The sequence below is a fragment of the Muscardinus avellanarius genome (genome assembly GCF_963383645.1).
Source record: "Muscardinus avellanarius genome assembly, chromosome: 14".
Lineage (NCBI taxonomy): Eukaryota > Metazoa > Chordata > Mammalia > Rodentia > Gliridae > Muscardinus > Muscardinus avellanarius.
The window spans coordinates 11,002,840-11,027,596 of NC_137800.1; the positions used below are offsets into that span (position 1 = coordinate 11,002,840).

The window sequence follows — 24,757 nt, forward strand, 5'->3', positions numbered from 1 at the left end:
AGGGGCATTCTACCTCCGAGCTATACCCTCAGACCTTTTTTTGTTTTGTTTTGTTTTGTTTTGAAATAGGGTCTCAGTCCTAGCTGAAGCCGTCCTTAACCTGTGATCCTCCTGTCTCAGCCTCCCAAGTACTGGAATCACAAGTGTGCGCCACCACGCCCGGCTCCACCGGGCGCTTTTTATACTTTTGAAAGTACTAAAATTCTAGGGTATGCGTAAGACTATACTTACTATGCCGTATCATATAAAATGTTTCTGGAAAGAAACTGAAACTTGGAAAAACTCTGCCTCGTGGGAAAATTCACTGCCGTGAGATGTGACTTCTTAGATGAGGAGAAACCACAAATCAATTTACATTTTCAGTTAACACGATGGCGGTACTGTACCTACGGCCACCACAAAAACTGTGGCAAAGTCATTTTCAAGAGCTTAGAAACCGCCGGGCGTGGTGGCGCACGCTTGTAATCCCCGCCCTTGGGAGGCTGAGACAGGAGGATCGCACAGGTTCGAAGCCAGCCTCAGCTACTTAGTGAGGCTCTCAGCAACTTAATGAGACCCTGTTTACAAATAAAGTTTAAAATAGGTCTGGGAGTGTAGCCAGGAGGTAGAAAAGCCCCTGGGTTCCACCCCCAGTACCACCAAAAAAAAGAAAAAGAGCTCAGAAGCCTCTCAGCAGGACTCTGCTCCCTCCTGCTCCTCTTGGGCGCCTGGTGCACAGCACACAGGTCCCTGTTGTAAAGCACCACAAGTCCTGATCGGTTCACGGGAAGCAGATGAAACTCCGTGCGCTCTTTCCTCCTTTCCAACATAAGGTCTGGAGCCCTCTCCTTCTCTCCACTGGGAGCCCACTTCATCTACCTAGCCAGTCCAACAAGGCTCCTTCCTCCATGAAGCCTCCACAAGTTAATAAAAAAAAAAGAAGGGGAGACAAAACCCATGTTTTCTAATAAATGCAACATTTATGATTTCAGGTTCTCCCCACTCCCTCGTGTTCACATAGGCCTTGCCTTATACAGCTTCTTCACACCTCTGGCTCTTGTACTCAGATGGCCCTTAGAACTGCCTTTTGTTTGATCTCTTAGGAAGCAAGCCCAGGGCAGTCTTCAAAGTATGGGCCAAACTTCCCTCTTGGCAGGGTGTGGTAGCCCATACCTGTAATTCCAGTACTTGGGAGGCTGTGATGGGAGGATGGCAGGTTTAAGGGCAGCCTCAGCAATGTAACACGACTCTCAGAAACCTAGCAAGACCCTATTTCAAAAAGAAAAGCCGGGTGCGGTGGCATAGGCTTGTAATCCTAGTACTTGGGAGGCTAGGAAAAGAGGATTGCAGGTTCCTGGCCAGCCTCAGCTACTAAGGCCCTCTGCAACTTAGTAAGACCCTGTTTCAAAATAAAGAATGGCTGGGCATTGTGGCACGCGCTTGTAATCCCAGCATTTGGGAGGCTGAGACCGGAGGATCACGGTTCGCGGACAGCCTCAGCTACTTAGTGAGGCCCTCTGCAACTTAGTGAGACCCTGTTTCAAAATAAAGAATAAAAAATAGGGCAGAGGGTGTAGGTCGGAGGTAGAATGCTCCTGGGTTCAATCCCTAGTACCAGAAAGAAAGAAAGAAAGAAAGAAAGAAAGAAAGAAAGAAAGAAAGAAAGAAAGAAAGAAATAGGACTGGGTGTGTAGCTTGGAGATAGAATGCCCCTGGGTTCAATCCCCAGTTTCACAAAATAAATTAAAAAATAAAATAAAAAGGGCTGGAGTGTAGCTTGGAGGCAAGGCACCCTGGGTTCTATCCCCAGTACCAAAAAGAAAAAGAAAACACTTTCTTCTTAGAGCAGGCTGACGGCAGGCTGACGGCAGGCTGGGCACTCACTCTTGTATTTAGCATCGCTGAGTCCTGACTGAGGCGGCTGCTACTCCTGGGGCCGCTCACTGATGAAAAGGGCAAATCCCAGCCTCACCGTTCTACCTTCAAGTATAGGCGACAGGTGATGAATGCCAGCGAGCAGAGGGCAGGGGTGGCCACCCAGAGGTGAGGGCCAGGGCGGCGGTGCCCATTGGTTAGGGTTCTCAGACAGGGTCTCTCTAAGGACAGATGATTTGAAAAAAGACCTGGATAATAAAAGAATTGGGCAGCCAGGCATGGTGACGCCAGCCTGGAATCCCAGTACCTAGGAGGCTGAGACCGGAGGCCCACTGGTGGGAGGACAGCCTCAGCAACTTAGTGAGGCTCTCATCAACCTAGCAAAACGCTATTTGAAAATAAAAATAAAACAAGGCTGGGTGTTTAGCTCAGAGGTAGAATGCAACTGGGTTCAATTTCCAGTACCAAAAGAAAAAAAAGTTTAAGGTCTAAGGTCTGGGAGGAGAATTCCACAAGAGGGAAGGGCCAAGGCCCTGAGTCAAAGCCAGCTTGGAGAGGTAAAAATAAGAAACTGAAATAATGGCAGCGCAGCAGACAGAAGGGGAGATGGACGGCCTGGAGGTAGACAGCACAGGGCCCTGCAAGCCGCACCCGGAGTTCCTGTGCTGTCCCAGCTACCAAGGAAACACAGAGGTGTGAAAACGGGAAGTAACAGCAGCTTTTCACCCTTCCAGAGGTGCCTCTGGCAACTGCCAGCAGAGCAGAGCGGTTTAAAGGGGAATTGGAGCCAGGTGTGCGGGTGCACACTTGTCATCCCAGCATTCCGGAGGCTGAGACAGGAGGATCTGTTCACGGCCAGCCTCAGCTACTTAGTGAGGCCCTCTGCAACTCAGTGAGACTGTTTCAAAATAAAGAATAAAAAAATACTCTGGGCGTGGTAGTGCAAGCTTGTAATCCCAGCATTCTGGAGGCTGAGACAGGAGGATCGCAGGTTCTCGGGCAGCCTCAGCTAATTAGTGAGGCCCTTTGCAACTCGGTGAGACCCTGTTTCAAAATAAAGTCTAAAAAAATAGGGCTGGGGGTGTCACTTGGAGGTAGAATGCCCCTGGGTTCCATCCCCAGTACCGCAAATAAATAAATAAATAAATAAATAAATAAATAAATAAATAAAATGGATGGTGGGCTCGAGGACAGCCTCAGCAACTTAGTGAGGCCCTGTTTAAAAAAAAAAAAAAAAAAAAACAGATAGTTCTGAGGGTATTAACTCAGGAGTAGAAAGCCCCTGGGTTTAATCTCCAGTAACACCAAAGACCCGGGCAGGCATCCCGAGACACAGGTTCCTAGGGAAACGGGAACAGCAGAGACGGTACTCGGTGGTGGTCTGGGGATGTATTTTGGAGACAGGACAGACTGAACTTGATGTCAGATTAGAGTGGCTCCTAGTTTTTGGCCTGAGCCACTGGATAGATATGACGGAACTGGGAAATGGGGAAGGTCTGTGGTTTGAGAATAACCGAAACTTGCTCTGGACAGGTACAGCGGGGACTGCTCATCCGAGAGCAGAGGGGAGGTGAGCGCTGCTCGGCTGAAGGAGATCCTGGAGGGCGGAGAGGAGGCCTGGGGAGGCTGGGGTCTGGACGTCATGGCTGGCGCTGGACAAGGTCACGAGGTGGCAGGCAGATATAGAAGACATGGAATTCCAGCCTGCGTGGCCAACATTATGAGGTCGGACAAGCAGGTGGGAAGGAGTTTCCCCAAGCACAGGAGGGTTGGGAGAGCCGTGGAGAGGTGGGATTAGAGGTTGGAGGATCCCAGTGCTGAGACAGGAGTAGTCCAGGTTCAAGGCCAGACTTAGCAATTTAGCAAGGCCCTGTTTCAAAATAAAAATAAATACATAAAAAGGGCTAGGGCTGTGGCTCAGAGATAAAATACCCCTGGGTTCAATAGAAAGAAAGACAGGAAGGAAGAAAGAAGGCTAGAGAGAAAAGCATTTTAAGATGGAAAAAATCAACTGCATTGAATCTGTCAAAAAAAATGTGAAAAGAAAGATTCTCACGTTCAAATTTCTCTCTCTCTCCCTCTCCCCCTCCCCCTCTCTCTCTCCCTCCCTCCCTCTCTCCCCCGCTCCCTCTCTCTCTCTCTCTGAAATCGCATTTGGCTATGTTGCACAGACAGGCAGGTCTCAAATCCCTTGGGTCTCACACTCCTCCCACCTCAGCCTCCCAAGGAGCTGGAACTACACAGAAGGGCGCAGAGTCTTTGGCAGCACTGCGCCGGGTCACTTCTCTTTTTATCCAACTACGGTTGAGCCTTATTTGTGGGCTCCACATGCGTGAATCCACTTCCTCACCAAAGACTCCTCTTAACCCCAAACTCAGCACTCCTGAAGCTTTCACGGGCAAAGCGATGCACGCCTTCCCTGTGGAGAGCAAAAGGGGCGTTGGCTCAGCTCTCATTATAAACAGTGATGCGTTTGCTGTGGTTATGCCATTTGAAATAGCCCCGAGCACAGTCCTGAAGTGCTGTCTAGTTTTCCCAAGCACAAGAAGGCTCAGATGCATCCACTGGGTCAAAGATGTGTGTGAGTGAAGCTTTGTGCAGGCAGGACTCACAGTGCTGTTGGCTGCGAGTTCAATTTTAGTCAATCAACTACACAGAAGGTGTCTTTAAACAGAAACATATATAAGGTCATGTATCGGTAGACTAACGAAAATGTCGTGATCTCACAGAGCTAACCGTGTATTTCCTTCAGAAGCAATGGCTCAACACAGGAGTCTTCCTTTTTCCGAAGGAGAAATGTTCCAAAATCCCTAGTGGATGTGTGAAACCGTGGGTAGGACTGAACCCTGCATGCACTCTGTTTTGTTTTGTTTTTCCTACACATGCATACATACTTATGATAAAGCTTAATTTATAAATTAGGCATGGTAAGAGATTCACAACAACAAGTAATAATAAAATGGAACAATTACAACAACATACTATAATAAAATTGCCAGCGTCCCTATTCCTGCACTTTGGAGCCCATTATTAAGTAAAATATGGGTTCCCTGCACAACTGCCCTGCCACACTGCAACGGTCAAGCTGATAAGTGAGATGATTATAAAAGGGTAACTAACAAGTGGGTAGCATATACCGCATGGATACACTAGACAAAAGGATGATTCATACCCGAGGCAAGATGGAGCTGCATAGAGATTTCCTTATGCTGCTCAAAACAGTGCAAAATTCACAGCTTACGAACTGTGGGTTGGAGGTGCAGTTTCGTGGTGGCGCGTGTGTCTACCACAAGCCAAGACCCTGGATTAATCCCTAGCATCAAAAAAATAAGTAAACTGGGCGTAGTGGCACATGTCTGTAATCCCAGTACTTGAGAGGCTCAGACAGGAGGATCAAAAGTTGCGTGGTCAACCTCAGCTACTTAGTGAGGCCCTCTGCAATTTAGTGAGACGCCCTGTTTCAAAATAAAGAATAAGAAATAAGGCTGAGGGTGTAGCTCAGAGGTAGAACACCCCTGGGTTCCATCCTCAGTACCGCAAAAATAAATAAATAAATAAATAAATAAATAAATAAATAAACAAATAAATAAAAATAAGTAAATCTTATAAAGTGTTTATTCCTGGAATTTTCCATTTAATTTGTTTGGACATCTGTTGATCACAGGTTACTGGACCATGAAAAACAAAACCATGGATAGGGAGGGCCTAACGTATTCACTAGCACAGTACTCACTATGACTTTAAAGAAAATAAGTACCACACACCAGGAGAACGGATGATCCATCAAAGAGAAAGAGTCAGCGGGGCACCAGCCCCGACTCTTCAGTAAAGAAAAACAGCTCTTGGATTCTAGCCTTGTCAGGCAACGGTGTCCAGCCGGAATCTCCCACTCTTCTGTCTGTTTGCCTTTATTTCTCTAGTAGCTTCTTTCTATGGTGAGTGATGGTAGGGACACAGGGCCTTCTTTTTCAGTGACTGCTTTTGTGAAAAAGGAGGAGGGAAAAATCATCCAACACAAATAGAAAATAATACGGATGGCAATGAGTGTGGCACGAGCCACGAAGGTGCAACACAACGGTGCTGGGAAAAGGTAAGAATCAGGCGGCCGGCGAACAACTAGAGGGTGGGAAACAGAGTAAAGATACGGCTTAGGAGCAAGATCACAGGGCTGTGGGCGAGAAGTGTGTCTGCTATGAACCTCGTTTTCCTCACCTGAAAAAGGAGATGGGGGCATCCCAAGCACTGCCGTGAGGGGTTTTGTTGTTGCTGTTGTGTGCTGTGTAACTGAGGACCGAATCCAGGGGCGTTCTGCCTCCAAGCTACATCCCCAGTCCTTTTTTATTTTTGTTTTAGAAGTAAGGTCTGGCTAAGTTGCCTAGGCTGGACTCAAACCTGGGATCTTCTGTCTGAGCTTCCCAAGGACTAGAATTACAGGTGTGTGCCACCTCACCCAGGTGTCAGCCAAGGATTCTTAATCTGTGTTCAAATTCAGAGCATCCGTGGACTTGGCTAGGAAAAGAGAGTGACATCCCTGTTTTCTGACTTTCCGTATTTACTTCTATCATGACTGTAGACAGAAAGTCATAGGTGAACAGCAGTGCCCATGACACTGTTACTACCAACAGGATTCACCGGGACTTTTCACATTATATGACAATGGTGTATGACATGCAGCAGACATCTTAAAATTATGTATGCTCATTACTGATTCAAGACTATGGAAGCTGCTATCACTAAATAAAGAAGCCCAAGTCGGATGTGGTGGCACATGCCTGTAATCCCGGTACTTGGGAGGCTGAGAAAGGAGGATTATAAATCCGTGGATGCCATCAGCAATTTATAGTAAGGCCCTTAGCAACTTAATGAGGTCCTGTTTCAAAATAAAAAAACAGAAAGGCTAGACGTGGTGGCGCACACTTGTAAGCCCCACGCTTGGGAGGCTGAGACAGGAGGATCACACAGGTTCGAAGCCAGCCTCAGCTACTGAGTGAGGCTCTCAGCAACTTAGTGAGACCCTGTTTCCAAATAAAGTATAAAATAGGTCTGGGAGTATAGCCCAGAGGTAGAAAAGGCCCCTGGGTTCCACCCCCAGTACCACCAAAAAAAATTAAATAAATAGGCCTGGCGTGGTGGCGCACACTTGTAATCCCAGTACTTGGGAGGCTGGGACAGGAAGATTGAAAGGTTCGCAGCCAACCTCAACTACTTAGTGAGGCCCTCTGCAATTTAGCAAGACCCTGTTTCAAAATAAAGAATAAAAAATAGGGCTGTGGGTGGAGCTCAGAGGTAGAATGCCCATGAATCCAATTCCCAATATTGAAAAAATAAATAAATAAATAAATAAATAAATAAATAAATAAAATAGTGCTGAGGGTGTAGATCGGAGGTAGAATGCCTGGATTCAATCCCTAGCACCACAAAAATAAATAAATAAATAAATAAATAAATAGGCACATATAATATCAAAACTTTTGAAAAACAGCTTGCCAATTCTATTTCAACACAAGGAGTCTCACTTTCAGGGTTCTGTGTTTTACTTGACACATTTAGAAACATCTTGCTGCAGAAAGGATCCACTGGCTTCACTAAGTTGCTCAAGGGGTTCATGCAACTAAAAAAGCAAGCGCCCCAGGTGTGGGGCAATCCACCTCCCCGCTCTGGGCACCAAGTTCCTCCCCAGAAAAGGAAACCAGACTTGTGGCTCTCTGAGACCCGCCCCCCCCATCCCGTCTTCACACCGCAGCTCCCCCTGAGGAATACCATGTCCAGCGTGACGGCGAATCAGATGAGCAGCCTCAACACACCTGAGCACTTCAACAAAGCCCCACAAGAGGCAGCTCCTCCGGACAGTGCACAGGGCCAGAACTTGGGAGGCTGAGAATGGAGGATAGCAGGCTCCCAGCCAACTTAGCGAGGCCCTCTGCAACACAGTGAGACTCTGCCTCAAAATTAAAAGATAAAAATAAGGCTGGGGTCGCCGGGCGTGGTGGCGCACGCTTGTAATCCCCGTGCTTGGGAGGCAGAGACAGGAGGATCGCACAGGTTGGAAGCCAGCCACGTGCACTGGCTTAGGAGACCCTGTTTCCAAATAAAAATGTAAAAGTAGGTCTGGGAGTGTAGCCCGGAGGTAGAAGGGCTTCCAGGAACCCCAGTACCACCAAAAAAAATAAAAAATAAAAAATAAGGCTGGGGGCGGAGCTCAGAAGTATAATGCCAATGGGTTCAATCCCCAGTAAAACACACACACACACACACACACACACACACACACACACACCCCACAGAGAACTTATTCTATAAAGTCAGAAGCTTCTATACTAACTGGGGGCAGACGCAGCTAAACTCTTGAAGAGGGAAATCAAGTATTTCCCTATACTGCCTTTTGTCACACTCTACAAATAGGTATCAGAAACACCCCCAATACAGTCATGAATTACACTGCAAAGAATCCGTTATCAGCAGCAGCCGTTGCTGCTCTCGCCATAAATGGCTTGTGAAGCCGTCTTCAAAAGAGGTTCCAGTCACTGGAAGAGTACTCTGCGTGTTTATCATTAATAGCTGCTTAAAATTCAAACAGAAGGGTTTTATACCTTTATAGGCTCAAACAGAGAGAGGGGGGGAGGAGAAAAATATAAAGTAAAAGGAAGGAAGAATGAAGAGAAGGCTTGCCTTGGCTCTTGGGAAGAGCACTTGTTTCTAAGCACCTAGCACTAAGCACCTTGCACGGGGATGCTATCGGAGTCAAATAATCAATCCACTGTCCTGTCGCTGAACACACGTAATGTGCATCGGCCATTCAGACCCACTGAATGCAGAGACTGAGTCAGCAGTACTGGGTTCGTGAACTAAGAACTCTCAGACAGACGGCAGTGCAGTCCCTGGAGAAAAAACTAGGCCAAGCCAGGAAGAGCCAAGAGGAGCCAGCACCCGGAGAAAGGAGGCAGAGAGGCTGCCAGCCTCGCCGGACACGACTGGCATGGGGACTAAAGCGCTGGCCCCGCAGTGGCCGACTCCCCCACAGCACACGGCTCTGAGTCATGGCAAACCTCACCATGGCTACCCTAGGGCTTCCTTCACCCAGAAAACACGTCCCACCAGCGGTCGCTCCGAAATGCCAACGTCCTCAAAGTCCAGCAGGGCCCTGTTCCCGGGGCACTGAAGCCAGGCTGTCAGTTCCTGAGTCCTTGTTTGGTGCCAGGGATGGAACACAGGGGCATTCTATCCCCGACCTACACCCCCAGCCCTTTTTCTTTTTCTGTTGTTTAGAAACAGGGTCGCACTAGGTTGCTGAGAGCCTCATCAAATTGCTGAGGCTAGCCATAAACCTGGGATCCTCCCGTCTCAACCTCCCAAGTACTGAGATTACCGCGTGCACCACCAGGCCCGGCTTCATTGTTTGTTTTCTTTACAGAGCTAAGGACAGCTTAACTCCATCTGATAACGCAACACACAGCATACACTGGGACCAATGAGATGCTCAGGTCTAACTGGAAGAAAACTGCATTAAATCTCTAGAGAAATTAAGCCACGCGTGGTGGCACACTCTTGTAATTCCAGCATTTAGGAGGCAGAGACGGGAGGATAACAGTTCGAGGACAGCCTCAGCTACTACTTAGTGAGGCCTTTTGCAACTCAATGAGACCCTGTTTCAAAATAAAGAATAATGACAGGCGTGATGGCGCACACTTGTAATCCCAGTGCTTGGGAGGCTGAGACAGAAGGATCACATAGGTTCAAAGCCAACCTCAGCTACTTAGTGAGGCTCTCAGCAACTTAATGAGACCCTGTTTCCAAATAAGTTACAAAATAGGCCTAGGGGTGTAGCCCAGAGGTAGAAAGCCCCTGGGTTCTACCCTCAGTACCACAAGAAAGGAGAAAGAAAGAAAGAAAGAAAAAAACTAACAAAATAGGATAGGGCTGGGGTGTAGCTTGGAGGTAGAATGCCCCTGGTTCTATCCTCAGTACCACACACACACACAAAAAAAAAAAATCTCTAGAGAAATTACATCATTAGTGTGTCTAAGAAGCCCCTAACATCAAGAACAAGTGGTACTGTATGCACTAACATATCTGACCCCCTGATCCACAAGGGATCCATCCAAGACTCCAGTGACTGCCTGAAACCTCAGATAGCTCTGAACTCTGTATACACTATTTTTTTCCTTTTTTTTTTTTTTTTTTGTGTGTGTGTGGTACTGGGGTAGAACTCCTATTTTATACTTTATTTGGAAACAGAGTCTCACTAAGTTTCTGAGGGCCTCACTAAGTAGCTGAGGCTGGCTTCAAACCCGTGTGATCCTCCTGTCTCAGCCTCCCAAGCACTGGGATTACAAGCGTGAGCCACCACACCCAGCTATTTTTTTTCTTTACATGCATACTTTTTTAAAATCATGTTGTATTTATGCTAGTACACATATTTGCATGCAGCTCCTCCCTTGAACAACCTCAGCCTTCTTCCTCTCCTATCCTTCCGTTCAAGCTTTGCTGAGATTTCCCCTCCATCATCTGGAGTCCCTCTGGTATGACCACTACTCCCTAGCTTGAACATACTAGAGAAAACATATGTCCCTTCTCCTTCTGTGCTTGACTAATCTCACTTAACATAATGTTCTCTAGTTCCTTCCATCTTCTTGCAAATGCTATTATTTTATTTTTCTTTATAGCTGAATAGAATTCCATTGTGTGTATTTCCCATAATTTTGCTATCCATTCATCTGTTGATGGAGATCTAGGTTGGTTCCATATTTTGGCTATTACAAACTGTGCTGCTATGAACATGGGTATGCATATGTTAACGTAGTCCTCTGATTTCAGCCCCTTTGGAAAGATACCCAGGAGTGGTATAGCCGGATCAAATGGTGGATCTATTCCCAGTTTTCTAAGGAATCTCCACACTGATCTCCATAGTGGCTGAACTACTTTGCACTCCCACCAACAGTGTAAAAGAGTTCCTCTTTTCCCACATCCTCGCCAGCAATTGTTGTTCTTTGATTTCTTTATGTTTGCCACTCTGATTGGGGTTAGATGGAATCTCAGAGTAGTTTTGATTTGCATCTCCCTGATGGCCAATGATGTAGAACATCTTTTCATGTATCTATTGGTCATTTGTATCTCTTCTTTTGTGAAATGTCTATTCATTTCAGTTTCCCATTTCTTGATTGGGTTGTTTGTTTTGCTAGTGTAGAGTCTTTTGAGCTCTTTGTATATTCTGGATAATAACCCCTATCAGAGTGGTGGCTGGTAAAGATCTCCCATTCTGTAGGCTTCCTCTTTAGGTTCTTGATGGTTTCCTTTGATGAGAAGAAACTTTTTAGTTTGAAGAGATCCTACTTATTAATTCTTGCTTTAATTTCCTGCACTTTGGAAGTCTTATTGAGAAAGTTACTCCCTGTACCTGTATGTTGGAGTGTAGATCCTATGCCTTTCTCTAATAACTTCACAGTCTCAGGTCTAATACCTAAGTCTTCGATCCATCTCGAGTTGATTCCTGTGCATGATGAGAACTAAGGATTCGGATCCAACTTTCTACCAATGGATAGCCAGTTCCCCCAGCACCATTTGTTGAACAGGCTGTCTTTTCTCCAGCATATGAGTTTGGCCCTTTTGTCAAAGATCAGTTGACTATAGATGTGTGGGTTTGTTTCTGTGTCTTCTATTCTGTTCCACTGGTCAGTGTGCCTATTGTTGTGCCAATGCCATGCTGTTTTTACTACTATTGCTCTATAGTATAATTTGAAGTCCGGGATTGTGATGCCTCCTGCCTGGTTCTTGTTGCTGAGAATTGCTTTGGCTATTCTGGGTCTTTTCTTCCTCCATACAAAATCCATAACTGATTTTTCCAGGTCTATGAGAAATGTTGCTGGTATTTTAATGGGGATTGCACTGAATCTATAGATCACTTTTGGCAGAATGGCCATTTTGATGATATTAATTCTGCCTATCCATGAGCAAGGGAGATCTTTCCATCTTCCAAGGTCTTCTTCAATTTCTTTCTTTAATGTTTTGTAGTTTTCTCTGTAGAGGTCTTTTACATCTTCGGTTAGGTTTATTCCTAGGTATTTTATTGGTTTAGAGGTTATAGTAAATGGAATAGTTTTCTTTATTTCTTTCGTTGTGGATTCACTGTTGGCATAAAGAAAAGCAACTGGTTTCTTTAGGTCGATTTTGTATCCTGCAACTTTGCTGAATTGGTTAATCAGCTCCAGAAGTCTTTTGGTTGAGTTCATTGGATCTTCTAGATAAAGAATCATATCATCTGCAAATAAGGATAGTTTTAGCTCCTCTCTTCCTATTTGAATTCCTTTGATTTCCTTCTCTTGTCTTATTGCTGTGGCAAGAGTCTCAAGGACTATATTGAAGAGGAGAGGTGATAATGGGCATCCTTGTCTTGTGTCTGATTTTAAAGGGAATTCTTGCAGTTTTTCTCCATTCAATATGAAGTTGGCTTTGGGTTTATTGTATATAGCCTTGATGATGTTGAAATATGTTCCTTCTATTCCAATTTTCTGCAGTGTTTTTAACATAAATGGGTGTTGGATTTTGTCAAATGCTTTTTCAGCATTTATTGAAATGATCATGTGATTTTTGTTTTTAGTTCTATTTATGTGGTGAATAACATGTATTGATTTGCGTATGTTGAACCAGCCTTTGCATGCATACTTTTTTTTTTTTTGGGTGGTACTGGGGTTTCTGGAAACCCTTCTACCTCTGGGCTATACTCCCAGACCTATTTTTATATTTTTATTTGGAAACAGAGTCTCTTAAGCCAGCAAGGCTGGCTCCGAACCTGCGCGATCCTGTCTCCACCTCCCAAGCGCAGGGATTACAAGCGTGCCCCACCACGCCCGGCTACATGCATACTTTTGATCAAATTTACCTATTAAGTGCCCCACCACGCCCGGCTACATGCATACTTTTGATCAAATTTACCTATTAAGTACCGTAAGAGATGAAACAAAATAGACTAATTATAGCAATATACTGAAATAAAGACTTGCGAATGTGGTCTCTTTCTCTAAAATTTTCCATGCAATATTCTCAGACTTGAGCAGATTGTGGGGAATGAAATGGGAGGGGAAGTACTGCACAGACCCGGCACACCTCCTGATAGGGCGAGGAAGCCATAACCCTCTGAGTCATTGATAAGAGACCCAGCCACAGAATACGGGGCGTTGTGCACAAGGTGGGGACCTAGACAAAGGCTGTGAAGCTTTGGGAAGATGGGCGAGAGAACCTGGGTGGTGGCCTGAGCCCCAAGGGAAGGGCTGGATGTTGGGAAGCAGGGCGGAGGGTCCCCAGAACTGGGTACTCACGCGGGGTCAAAGTCCCAAAGGAGGGGCTCTCCCTGGCACACTGCACAAGAGAGGAAGGTCTGTCTGCACGGGAAGGCTCAGGCAAGGCCTAGCGACAGACCAACGAGAGCCGGAACCCTGATTCGGGAATTCTGAAAGCCTGCTCCCTTTAGACCCTCCTGTAGGTCACGGGAGGAGGCCAAGAAGGGGCCAGGGGACCAGCAGTGCGGGGGTTTTTCAGACAACAGAGAGTCACAGCTTCAGTTAATGTGCCCTAACTTTGGGTCCTTTGATCAAACCCACACACAGCGGGGCGTGTACTTGGGAGGCTGAGACAGGAGGATCACAGGTTTGTGGGCAGCCACAGCAATCAGACCCCCTTTTATTTATTTATTTTTATTTTATTTATTTGTTTATTTATTTATTTATTTATTTATTTATTTATTTATTTATTTTGGTGGTACTGGGGCTATACTCCCAGACCTATTTTATACTTATTTGGAAACAGGGTCTCACTAAGTTGCAGAGGGCCTCACTAAGTAGCTGAGGCTGGCTTCGAACCTGTGCGATCCTCCTGTCTCACCTCCCAAGCACTGGGATTGCAAGCGTGCGCCACCACGCCTGGCAATCAGGCACAGTTTTTAAAAAGGGGGGGAAGAGGGGACCTGGGAGTGGAGCTCAGAGGTAGAATGCCTTTGGATTGAATAAAATCCTCAGTACAAAAAAAAAAAATCCACACAGATCAGAATGTATTCAGAATCTCGGGCCTGGTGACATAAGGGTCCCAAATTACATCCTGGGCCAATTCTGCCAAGTCTCGTGCCCGACGCGATCCAAATATGTTTCTTGACTGATGATACGTAATACTAAACTGACTCCAGAACACGAGAAAAAAGAAAAGAAAAAGAAAACATACCATACTTGCTCCTGTACTAACTCTGGCAATAGAAACCACATTATTGGAACGTGTCTGCGTTAATTACACCGAAGTCATAATGTTTTTGGAAAGAGCTTTTAGTCTAAATAAACAAAATTAGAACTGATTGCTTTTTTATAATTAGGCACTGCTGAGCATGCTCTCATCCAGTAACTGGTCCTCCTTGATTCTCAAAAGAAAGAAACTTACTTCTTCTTTGGCTTGTTTCTCTTGTTGGAGAGTGAGCTCGGAGTCAGGGGCGTGTTGGTGAGCTACACTCCCGGCCCCTCTTCTATTTTAGAGCATTTCACCTCCTTAATTACTGGCTACCTACTAACCACACCTGGCAAGGAGTCCCTGCCTGGCCTGAAACCTCGGGACTAAACCATAACCTGGTGATGGGGGTGGGGCAGCAGAAATCCTCCTACCCTTTCTGAGTCGCTCTGTGAGAGAGAAAAGATTGTAAAAAGTCATCAACAACAAAGTTTGGCAACAGATAATTATACACATTCAGGGTCACAGTCTGGATCAACTTAAGAATATCATAAGTATAAGAATATAGGAAGCCGGGCGTGGTGGCGCACGCTTGCAATCCCAGTACTTGGGAGGCTGAGACAGGAGATCACACAAATTCGAAGCCAGCCTTAGTTACTTAGTGAGGCTCTCAGAAACTTAGTGAACCCTGTTTCCAAATAAAACATAAAATAGGTCTGGGAGTGTTGCCCAGAGGCCCCTGGGTTCCACCCCCAGGACCAAAAAAAAAAAAAAAAAAAGAATAGGGTTAAAAACAAAACTTACTTATAGCTACAGAGGCACCTATGGGGTGTTAAGTGTCTCCGAAGCTGTTCGGCTGTCAAAGAGTAGAATACCTTCGGGACTGCTCCCCAGAACCAGGGCAGAAAGGGACCGCGCAGGAAGCGAAAGACTGTGTCAACAGGGCCAGAGAATGAATGAAGCCATGAAGCCAGGAGGCGGCAGGACTCCTCGCTCGCGCTGCGGGCGGGAGGGGCCGGCGGGGAAAGGGAACTGCGCCCGAGACCCGGGGTCCGCGCCGCGGCGTCCCGCACGGCCCCCGCCCGCTGCTGATAAAAAGGGAAACCGTCGCGGGTTTCCACCTGGGTCGAGCCCCGGCACATCCCTCGCTTCGGGTCCAAACGACACCACCATTCATTAATTCACCGGGGCAACCGCGGGGCGTCCCAGCGCTCCTCCAATGAAAAGTCGGCAGCCGACCCCGCCGCGAGCTCGGGGTTCGGGAGGGGCGTCTCGCCGGCCCCAAGACCCCAAAAGGGGGCCAGTGCCCGCGCCCCCGACCCCGCCCGGGCCGCCCCTTCCTTCCCACGCCCCGCGTCCCGCGATCGCCGCCCCCCGCGCGCAAGTTGCGCTCCCCGCTCGGCCCCCAAGTGAGGTCTGGACCCCAGCCCCGCGGGGGGCGGGCGGCTCTGCACCCGGACCCCCCAGGAGGGGCGGCGAGGGCCTGGCACCGGCCTGGAGGGGCGCGCTCGGGACCCCAGCCCCGCGCTCGGGCCGCCCAGGCTCCCCAAACTCCGAGCGAGTCCTCCCGCGCTTCGGGGAAGGTGCGCGACGCCCCCCGCGCGCGATCCCGGGCCCCGCCCGCGGCGATCACTCACCCACGCCGTACTTCTGCCTCTTGGTCGGGATCCAGCGGGCCATGGCGGCGACCTCGCCCCGCGGCGGCTACAGCTCCTGGGTCTCCGGCCGCCGCCGTGCGCCCCGGCGCGCCCCGGGCTCCTCCGCCATGTTCCGGAAAACTTGGCCCCGACTCGGCGCGCCGGACACCTCCCGCCGCCCGGGCCGCCCTGCCCCGGCCCGGCCCCGGCCCGCCGCCCGCGGTCACCTGCTGGGCCGGCGCCGCCCCGCCCCGCCCCGCCCGCCGCCGCCGCGCCCTCCGCCCGCCCCCGGCCGCCCCGGCCCCGCCCCCCCCGCCCCGCGCAGCGCCCGAGGCCGGAGCCGCGCCCCGAGGCCGGACCGTGCGCCCCGGGGCCGGAGCCCGAGGCCGGACCTTGCCCCCCGAGGCTGGATCGTGCGCCCCGAGGCCGGACCGTGCGCCCCGGGGCCGGAGCCCGAGGCCGGACCTTGCCCCCCGAGGCTGGATCGTGCGCCCCGAGGCCGGACCTTGCCTCCCGAGGCCGGACCGTGCCCCCCGAGGCCGGATCGTGCGCCCCGAGGCCGGACCGTGCGCCCCGAGGCCGGACCTTGCCCCCCCCCCCCGAGGCCGGACCGTGCGCCCCGAGGCCGGACCGTGCGCCCCGAGGCTGCGCTGGAGGCTCGGGCGCCCCGGGCGCGCGGGGGCCGCAGGGGAAGGAGCAGGAGCCCCTCCCGCCCCCCCCCCCGCCCCGCACGCCCCGGGGCGCCTGCAAATCTGGGTCGAATAAGCGGCAGTGGGCCGCCCCGCTGACCCCCCAAAGCTGAGCAGACACCCCGAAAGCAGGAAGCGCGCCCTCCGAGGCAGACACGATCCCGGGGCCACCCGTGTAGACGGAACTTGGAAGCAGGACTTTTGCCATAGGGTTAAATAGGTGCAAGGGAGCTTCAGAAGTTGCCTAAGGGAGCCTGTCTGCGGAAATTACTTTAAAAGTCCTAATTTGGATGGAGCCCAGAGCACCGGGACTCCTTCCCCAGCTCGGAGGCCAGGCCTTAACGCTCCGGGGGAGAGGCGGCGCCCCCAAGATCTCCCCCCCCCCGCGCCCCCGCGGACAGCGCCCCGCACCGCCCGGGCAGTTGGGCGTCGCTCCCGAGCTGGGTACTGACCGGGATCCGAAGCTGGGGCTGCCCTTCGGAACCGCCGTGGGCTGCAGGTGGCGCCCTCCCGGGCTCTGCGGGAACTCTCTCCCCCGGAGAGACCCGGGAATGAGAAGATGGGGCAGGAAGGAGTCCGGGAACTCCGGAGGAGTAAAGGGCCCGCCATTTCTCCATCTGAGAAAGTAACTCTTGCGAGAAACGATGTTGTTTTTGGAGTCTGCGGAGGTTTTCATGTCTATTTGGGAAATGAAAGCAAAGGGAGATAAAATAAGCCTGTAGTAAAGGGTTAGGAAAACTTGGAGAATTGGCACATTTTAACGTTTTAAGAAGGTATACCTAAAATTAAAAAAATAAATTCTGTTTTTCTTTCCAAGAAATGAAGTGCAGGAGCTAGTTTTCCTCCCCATCAACCAATTGGTATCGATTTGCAGCACATAATAATAACTTAAGAAGCCGGGCATGGAGGCGCACGCTTGTAATCCCAGCATTCAGAAGGCTGAGACCGGGATGATCGCGGTTCGCGGACAGCCTCAGCTACTTAAGTGAGGCCCTCTGCAACTCAGTGAGACCCGGTAGGGCAGGGGATGTAACTCGGAGGACGAATGCCCCTGGGTTCCATCCCCAGACCCGAATAATAATAATTATTATTATTATTGTTATTAATAACAACTTAAGAAATGCTTCTGCACTTTATTTACTTATTTGGGGTACTGGGCATTGAACCCTTGGTGCTCTGCCTCTGAGCTACACTTTCAGCCCTATTTTATTTTTTTATTTTTATTTTATTTTGTTTTGGGGTTACCAAAGAACCCAGAGGCATTCTACCTCCAAGTTAAACTCCCAGCCCTTTTTAAAAATTTTTAAATTTAAAACAAGACCTCACTAAGTTGTGAGGCTGGCCTTGAACCTGTGATCCTCCTGTCTCAGCCTCCTAAGCACTAGGATTACAGGTGTGCACCGTGCCCAGAGGCTCCTGTCAATTTAGACACCTAGAAGGAATTCCATCATCTAAGTATAGCTTCTCTTCTCCATCAATGACATCATGAAGAGTTTAATAACTCTTTCTACAGATACTATTAGGTGTGGCCTATTAGGAATCAGGCATTGTTCTAAGAATAGGTGCAGCTGTGAATAAGTAAGACCATAGCAGGGCTCTCTGGAGAAGGGGGATTAAGACAAGAATAGCTGGGTGTGGTGGCACACACCATAAATCCCAGTACCCGGAGGCTGAGATTACAGGTTTGAGGACAGCCTCAGCCACCTAGTGACACCCTGTTTCCAAACAAAAACAAAACAAAAAAAGCTGGGTGTGGTCGTGCCCTCTTGTAATCCTGGTACTGGAAAGGCTGAGACAGGAGGATCAGCCAGCCTCATCTACTTAGTGAGACCCTGAGTCAAAAATAAAGAATAAAGCTGGGTGTGGTGCCGCACGCTTGTAATCCCAGCATTTGGGAGGCTGAGACAGGAGATTCGCAGTTTGAGTATAGCCTCAGCTGCTACTTAGTGGGGCCCTTTGCAACTCAGGGGGACCCTGTTTCAAAATAAAGAATAAAAAATAAGGTTGGGGGTGTAGATCGAAGGTGGAACGCCCCTGGGTTCCATCCCCAGTACAACAAAAAATGAAAGAAAGAAAGATAGATAGAAAGATAGACAGATAGATAGATAGATAGATTAGGGATAGGAGTGTGACTCGGAGGTAGAATGCCCTGGGTTCAATTCCCAGTACTGAAAGAAAGAGGAAAAAATATTTTTGTTTGTTTTAAGGGCTGGTAGTATAGCTCAGAAGTACTATGCTCCTGGATTCAATTCTGTGGTTGCTACTGTCTTCTGCAGGGCGCCCCAGGAGCATATCTCTGATGGGGAGAAGGTCAGAGGACGCGAGGATGGGTCGCATTCTGGACCGAGGAACGGCCCGTAGAGGCCGCCAGCGGCTTGGACAGGTCCCCAAGCCAGCCTGCGTCCTGGGCAGTGGGAGCCCAAGAGGCAGAGGAAATCAGGCCCGCCAGGCCGCGGCAGGTGAAGGAGGCCGGGCGGGCAGAAGGACTGCGAACGTTACTGCATACCACAAGGGAACTCCGCGGGGTTCTGAGCGGACCCAGGGCGTGATTTAACTTGCCGGTGGTTGTATGAATAAACCGTCCGGGGGCAAAGGGTCCGTGGGGATGGAAAGCCCCATCCATCACTCAGGTAAAGAAATGAAGGTGTCTGCGTCCAGGATGGTGATGGGGCTCTTGACATTTGATGTGCACTAGAAGGCAGTGTGAGCACAGAGGAATTTCCCATGAGGCTCTGAGGCTCTGGTCCCCTCCAGTGAGCATCCCATGTATTTCAATAATGTTTGCTTTTTTAAGAGCCTGGTCTCTCATGGTATACACTTGGGGCCCATAAACCTTGACTTTGGCCCCTGGGTTTTAAAGAGAAAATTAACAAAGAGAGACTAAATCTCAGGGTTTGAATGAATGGAGAGGAGAGTTGCCCTTTTAGGGCTGTCTTTTGAGAGACTAGCTTGTCTTCACCCCACCCCACCCCCTTTGGCACTGAGGATTGAACTCAAGGGCAGTCTACCCCCAAGCTACACTCCCAGCCCTTTTTTAAATCATTATTTCAATTTTGAAACAGGGTCTCTCTAAAAAGATGCTGAGGCTAGCCTCAAACTACTATCCTCCCATCTCAGCCTCCCTGGGAGGACAGACGTGCGCCACCACACCCGGCTCTTGTCTTCAACCTTTATTTCCAAGTGGCTCTGTGTCAAAGTTTTCCTTTTGCTATTTACTTAGGATTCAACTTCTTCAGCCTCCAGAGCAGCTAGCCTTTGTGAATTTTAGGCATTTCAGCCTTTGCCCTGGACCATAGGACACATCTGCTGGGCAGCAGAGGCTTCTCAGGGTTACCGCGGTTGTTTGTGTCAAAGAAAATCCATGATCTCTGTTCTCTAACCATGGGCAATTAATAAAATATTTAAAAAAGCAAAACAAACTTGGGAATGAACCAGGGCATTCTACCTCTGAGCAACACGCCTGGCCCCATTTGTTTTGAAACGGTCTCACTAAGTTGCTGGGTTTTCTGCCCCTGGCCTTGAACCTGTGGTCTTCGGTCTCAGCCTCCCAAGAACTGGGATTACAGCGTGCACCTCCCGGCCTGGCCCATGGACATATTTTTAAACTTCATACGCAAGAGTGTTAGTGCTCTTACCCAGTGGATCTTGGTTTCAACCCAGACAACTCCAACTGCCTCACCCCCGTTTTCACTGTGACTGTTTCCACAATTTGAGCTTTGAATTTGGGCACTAGAACTTTCAAATCTGGCAGTAATCGCTTGAAGAGAGTCGGAGGAAAACGGGGAAAGATGTAATTACAGTTTTCAGTATGTTTATTCTCTTCCTTGGAGAGACTGAAGGCTACCTACTTTGTGATATCAGATGGTTACATCCCAGTTTGAGAAGTCCACTTAAATCACAAAAGCAGAAAGAGTCAGAGTCTTTTATTTTATTAAAATGAGGCTTAAAATTAGAGAGTTCCCCAGATGGGCAGGTGGAATGACAGTCTGCTTCCCTCCCAGAAATACCGTTTCCCTTTTCCTCTGATATCTTCTCGGAAGACACATTAAGCACATTCCATAACCAGACAGATTCACATTTGCGGAGAAATGGGGATGGATGGATTTGGAGCTGATCTGACCTGAATACTAAGCTTATGCCTTCCAGTGACTACCAGGGCGGGTTGACAGGCTTGGGGGACAGCGGGCCAGGGCTTCGCTTTTCCTGTGGAGCGCCAGGCTTGTATGGATTCTGTTAAAAAATAGTGTCTCCACTCCAATTCGAGGAGAATCATTTCTTGAGCTTCTACATGAGTGCGTGGCCACTGGAAGTAAGAAAAATAATAGTAAAGGTGAATGCATTGTAACGGGTTGGAGCAGCGTCTCACCGGCTGCTTTTTATTTTATTTTTTCTTTTTATTATGGAAGAGGGTCCTGCTGAGTCGCAGATGGCCTCACTAAGTTGCTGAGGCTGGCCACAAACCGGGAGCCCCTCCTGTCTCAGCCTCCCAAGTACTGGAATTATAGGCAGGCGCCACCACTATACCCATCAGCAACTTAGTGAGAACCTGTTTTAAAATAAGAAATAAGGCCGGGCGTGGTGGCGCACGCTTGTAATCCTCGCCCTTGGGAGGCTGAGACAGGAGGATCGCGCAGGTTCGAAGCCAGCCTCAGCTACTTAGTGAGGCTCTCAGCAACTTAGCGAGACCCTGTTTCCAAATAAAAAATATAAAATAGGTCTGGGAGTACAGCCCGGAGATAGAAAGCCTCTGGGTTCCACCCCCAGTACCACCAATAAATAAATAAATAAATAAATAAATAAATAAAATAAGAAATAAAGTAAGGCTAGGGGTGGTGTAGCTCAGAGGTAGGATGACCCTGAGTTCAATCCCTAGTTCAGTCCTCCAAAATCCCACATAGACTAGAACTATACATGCGTCTTTGAAAGATGTCTACATACATTTGAAAAACTATAAAATTGTTTGAAAAGGAGACAATGATGAAATGTAAGAAGTAAAAGAGAAAATTGTGTCAAAAGCTTAAGTGAAAATAATTAAACTGTTTATTTTTATTTTATTTACTTACTTTTTTTTTTTTTTTTTTTTTTTGCGGGCGGGTCTGGGGATGGAACCCGGGGGCATTCGACCTCCGAGCTACACCCCCTGCCCTAGTTTTTATTCTTTAATTTGAAACAGGGTCTCACTGAGTTGCGGAGGGCCTCGCTAAGTAGCTGGGGCTGTCTGCGAACCGCGATCCTCCGGTCTCAGCCTCCCGAATGCCGGGATGACAAGCGTGCGCCACCACGCCCGGCTAATTAAACTGTTTATGCCGTAACATATCTATAACTATGAAATATCAGCTATTTATGTGGAAACATCCTAGAAAAACATGAAAAAAATTGAAAACTTTATTCAACTTTTTTTTAATTTTTATTTATTTATTTATTTATTTTTCTCAAAAAAGAATGATACAACTTTTATTTTCCATGGATTTTAAAGATACTTTTGCTACACAGCTTATGTATTCTTATGAGATTATATTTATCATTTGTATGAAGTTTCTTTGAAACAAAGTAAAAGGAAAACCACTTGGTTTGGGAGAGCAGGAAGTCATTTGCTGAAATGCCTGTCACCTTTATCTGTGACAGAGTGAAGCTTCCTTCAGTAGTGCCTTAGTCTCAGTGATACTCAGCGATCTAGAACCATGTTGTTTATATTTATTTTATTTCATTTCATTTGTGATACTGGGGATTGAACTTGGGCATTCTGTCCCTGAGCTACACTCCCAATCCTATTTTTTTTCAAACTAATTTGTGGAGGGCCTTGCTAGGTTCCTGAGTTGGCCTTGAACCTGTGTTCCTCCTGTCTCCGCCTCTCAAGCACTGGGGTTATAGGGTGTGCCGACACACCTGGCTACACTGTCTAGATAACTGACATATTTAGCAGACTTTTCTTCCTGTCCCTTTGTGGGGATTAACTCTGAGGTCAGTTAAGAAAGCAAACATATGATCGGTTATTTTTATTTAATACCAGAACAACATTATCTTGTACAGTCGCCAACTTCAGGGTAACAATACTAGCTAATGCGTCTGGACTAACATATATCTGGCTGGCTTACTTCTAGGACAACGAATGGAGTGAACGCAACTCTTAACATCCTCAACCTTACAAGTATGGAAATTATGGCTTAAAAGACAGTAAGAAGTTGCCCACACGGTTAAATAATGGTGAAAATAAATTCAAACCCAGGCAACCTGACTCCAGGGTCAGTGGATTTTTCCTGGAAAGGCAGATGTGTGTGTGTGTGTGTGTGTGTGTGTGTGTGTGTGTGTGTGTGTGTAGAGACCGAGAAAGAGAGAGAAAGAGAACTTTGCAGATCACGGGGACTTTTGTTGCAACCACTTAACCCAGAAAGCAGTCACAGACAACATAGAAATGAATGAGCGTGGCCGTGTTCCAATAAAACTTTATTTGTAGACATAAAATTTGAATTTCACAGAAGTTTCCTATGCATGAAATAGTCTTCTCCTTTGGATTTTCTTCCCCAATCATTTAGAGACGTGAAAGGCGTCCTTACCTTCCAGGCTGTACAAGAACAAGTGGCGGGCCGCATCTGGCGTGTGGGCGTTAGTACAGCAGCTCCTAGATAAGTCTAAGAATATTGTCCAGATGGGCAGCAAGCCAGCCCTCGATGAAATCACACCTTGAGATTGAAGTCTAGACCAAAATATTACTTTAGGAACATTCCGCATTTTATTTTGTTATTGATAATTATTATTTGCAACTGAGGATTGAACCCAAGGGCATTCTACCTCCTCCAAGCTATGCCCACCCCAGCCCTTTTGTTAAAAAAAGTAATTTTGAAGCAAGATCTTACATTGCTGAGACTGGCCTCCAACCTGCTGTCCTGTCCCAGCCTCCTAAGTATTGATCAGCTTCAAATTTGGATCTTTTGAAAGGTATCCTATGAATCAGGTAACTACATGATTACAGAACCCATTGACAATAGCTTACCAAGAAATCTTCAATATTAGAATGCGGACAGCTGGGAGCGGTGGTACACACTTGTAATCCCAGTACTTGGGAGGCTGAGGTAGGAGAATCACAGATTCAAGTCCTGCCTCAGTAACTTAGCCAGACCCTCAGCAACATAGCCAGACCCTGTTTCAAAATTTAAAATAAGCTGGAGGTAGTGGTGCACGCTTTTGATCCCCGCGCTTGGGAGGCTGAGACAGGAGGATCACAGGTTCACAGCCAGCCTCAGTGACTTAGTGAGGCCCTCTGCAACTCAGTGAGACCATTAATTCAAAAATAAAGAATAAAGCTGGAACCGGGCATGGTGGCGCACGCTTGTAATCCCTGCGCTTGGGAGGCTGAGACAGGAGGATTACACAGGTTCGAAGCCAGCCTCGCTGGTTTAAGAGACCCTGTTTCCAAATAAAAAAAATACAAAATAGGTCTGGGAGTGTAGCCCTGAGGTAAAAGGGCTTCCAGGAACCCCAGGGCCACAAAATAATAATAATAATAATAATAAAAAAATAAAGAATAAAGCTAGGCGTGGTGGCGCACGCTTGTAATCCCCGCGCTTGGCAGGCAAAGACAGGAGGATCTCGCAGGTTTGAAGCCAGCCTCCCTGGCTTAAGAGACCCTGTTTCCAAATAAAAAATAGAAAATAGGTCTGGGAGTGTAGCCCGGAGGTAGAAGGGTTTCATCCCCAGTACCATAAATAAATAAATAAATAAATAAATAAGAATAAAACAATAGGGTTGGCAGTGTAGTCGGAGGTAGAATGCCCCTGGGTTCAATTCCTAGTACTGAAAAAAATTAATAAGAAAAGGGCTGAGGGTTTAGCTTGGATCAATCCCCAGTACCAAAGAGTAATAATAATTAATAAATAAAACGTAGGCCATGTTCCTGAAGTCATTTTCGGTCTGGTCTTCCGTCTCAGGCATGGCTCCGTTCAGGGGCTGTGTTGTATCCTATTTGGGTAATAGTCCTGGGCTTGTTTCTTCCCAGATCGCCAGCTATCTTGAAATTCCTTGCAGCAACTCCCTGGCACAGGTGAGCAACTGCTGCCAGACGGAGCCCCGGGGTTCATTACTTACATAGTTTCTTAGTCATGCTACTGTGGTATAATGTTCTTATTTAAACAAGCCCTGCCCTCCCATAATATTACGCCTGGAGGTTTGTTCTCTAGAACAACTCACGCTACCTGTGCAAAAGTCCCTTGGGTGGAGAAATGAACCCGCGTCGTTTCTTCCTGGACCCAAACTCCATTGAGAAATGACCCATTTACTAGTGTCTGTACTTGCTAACTTTGGGCGTGGCCTGCCCTAGTGCCGAGCAAGCACCACGGGCTGAAAGTTGCACTTTTATTTTTTATTTTTTTGGTCCTGGGG

The 24,757-nt window shown here is 47.9% G+C and overlaps 1 protein-coding gene across 1 annotated transcript in view; it reads right to left on the reverse strand.

Annotated features, from left to right (window-relative positions):
* The window catches only part of DOCK5 (dedicator of cytokinesis 5), a gene marked incomplete at both ends in the record, with an annotated part of 214,053 nt that extends 198,318 nt beyond the window's left edge, over positions 1-15,735 (reverse strand). Inside the window, one exon of the mRNA XM_080709742.1 lies at positions 15,693-15,735. Within this exon, the coding sequence (XP_080565868.1) occupies positions 15,693-15,735 (43 nt within the window). The remainder of the gene's footprint in view (positions 1-15,692) is intronic.
* Between the last annotated feature and the right edge of the window lie 9,022 nt (positions 15,736-24,757).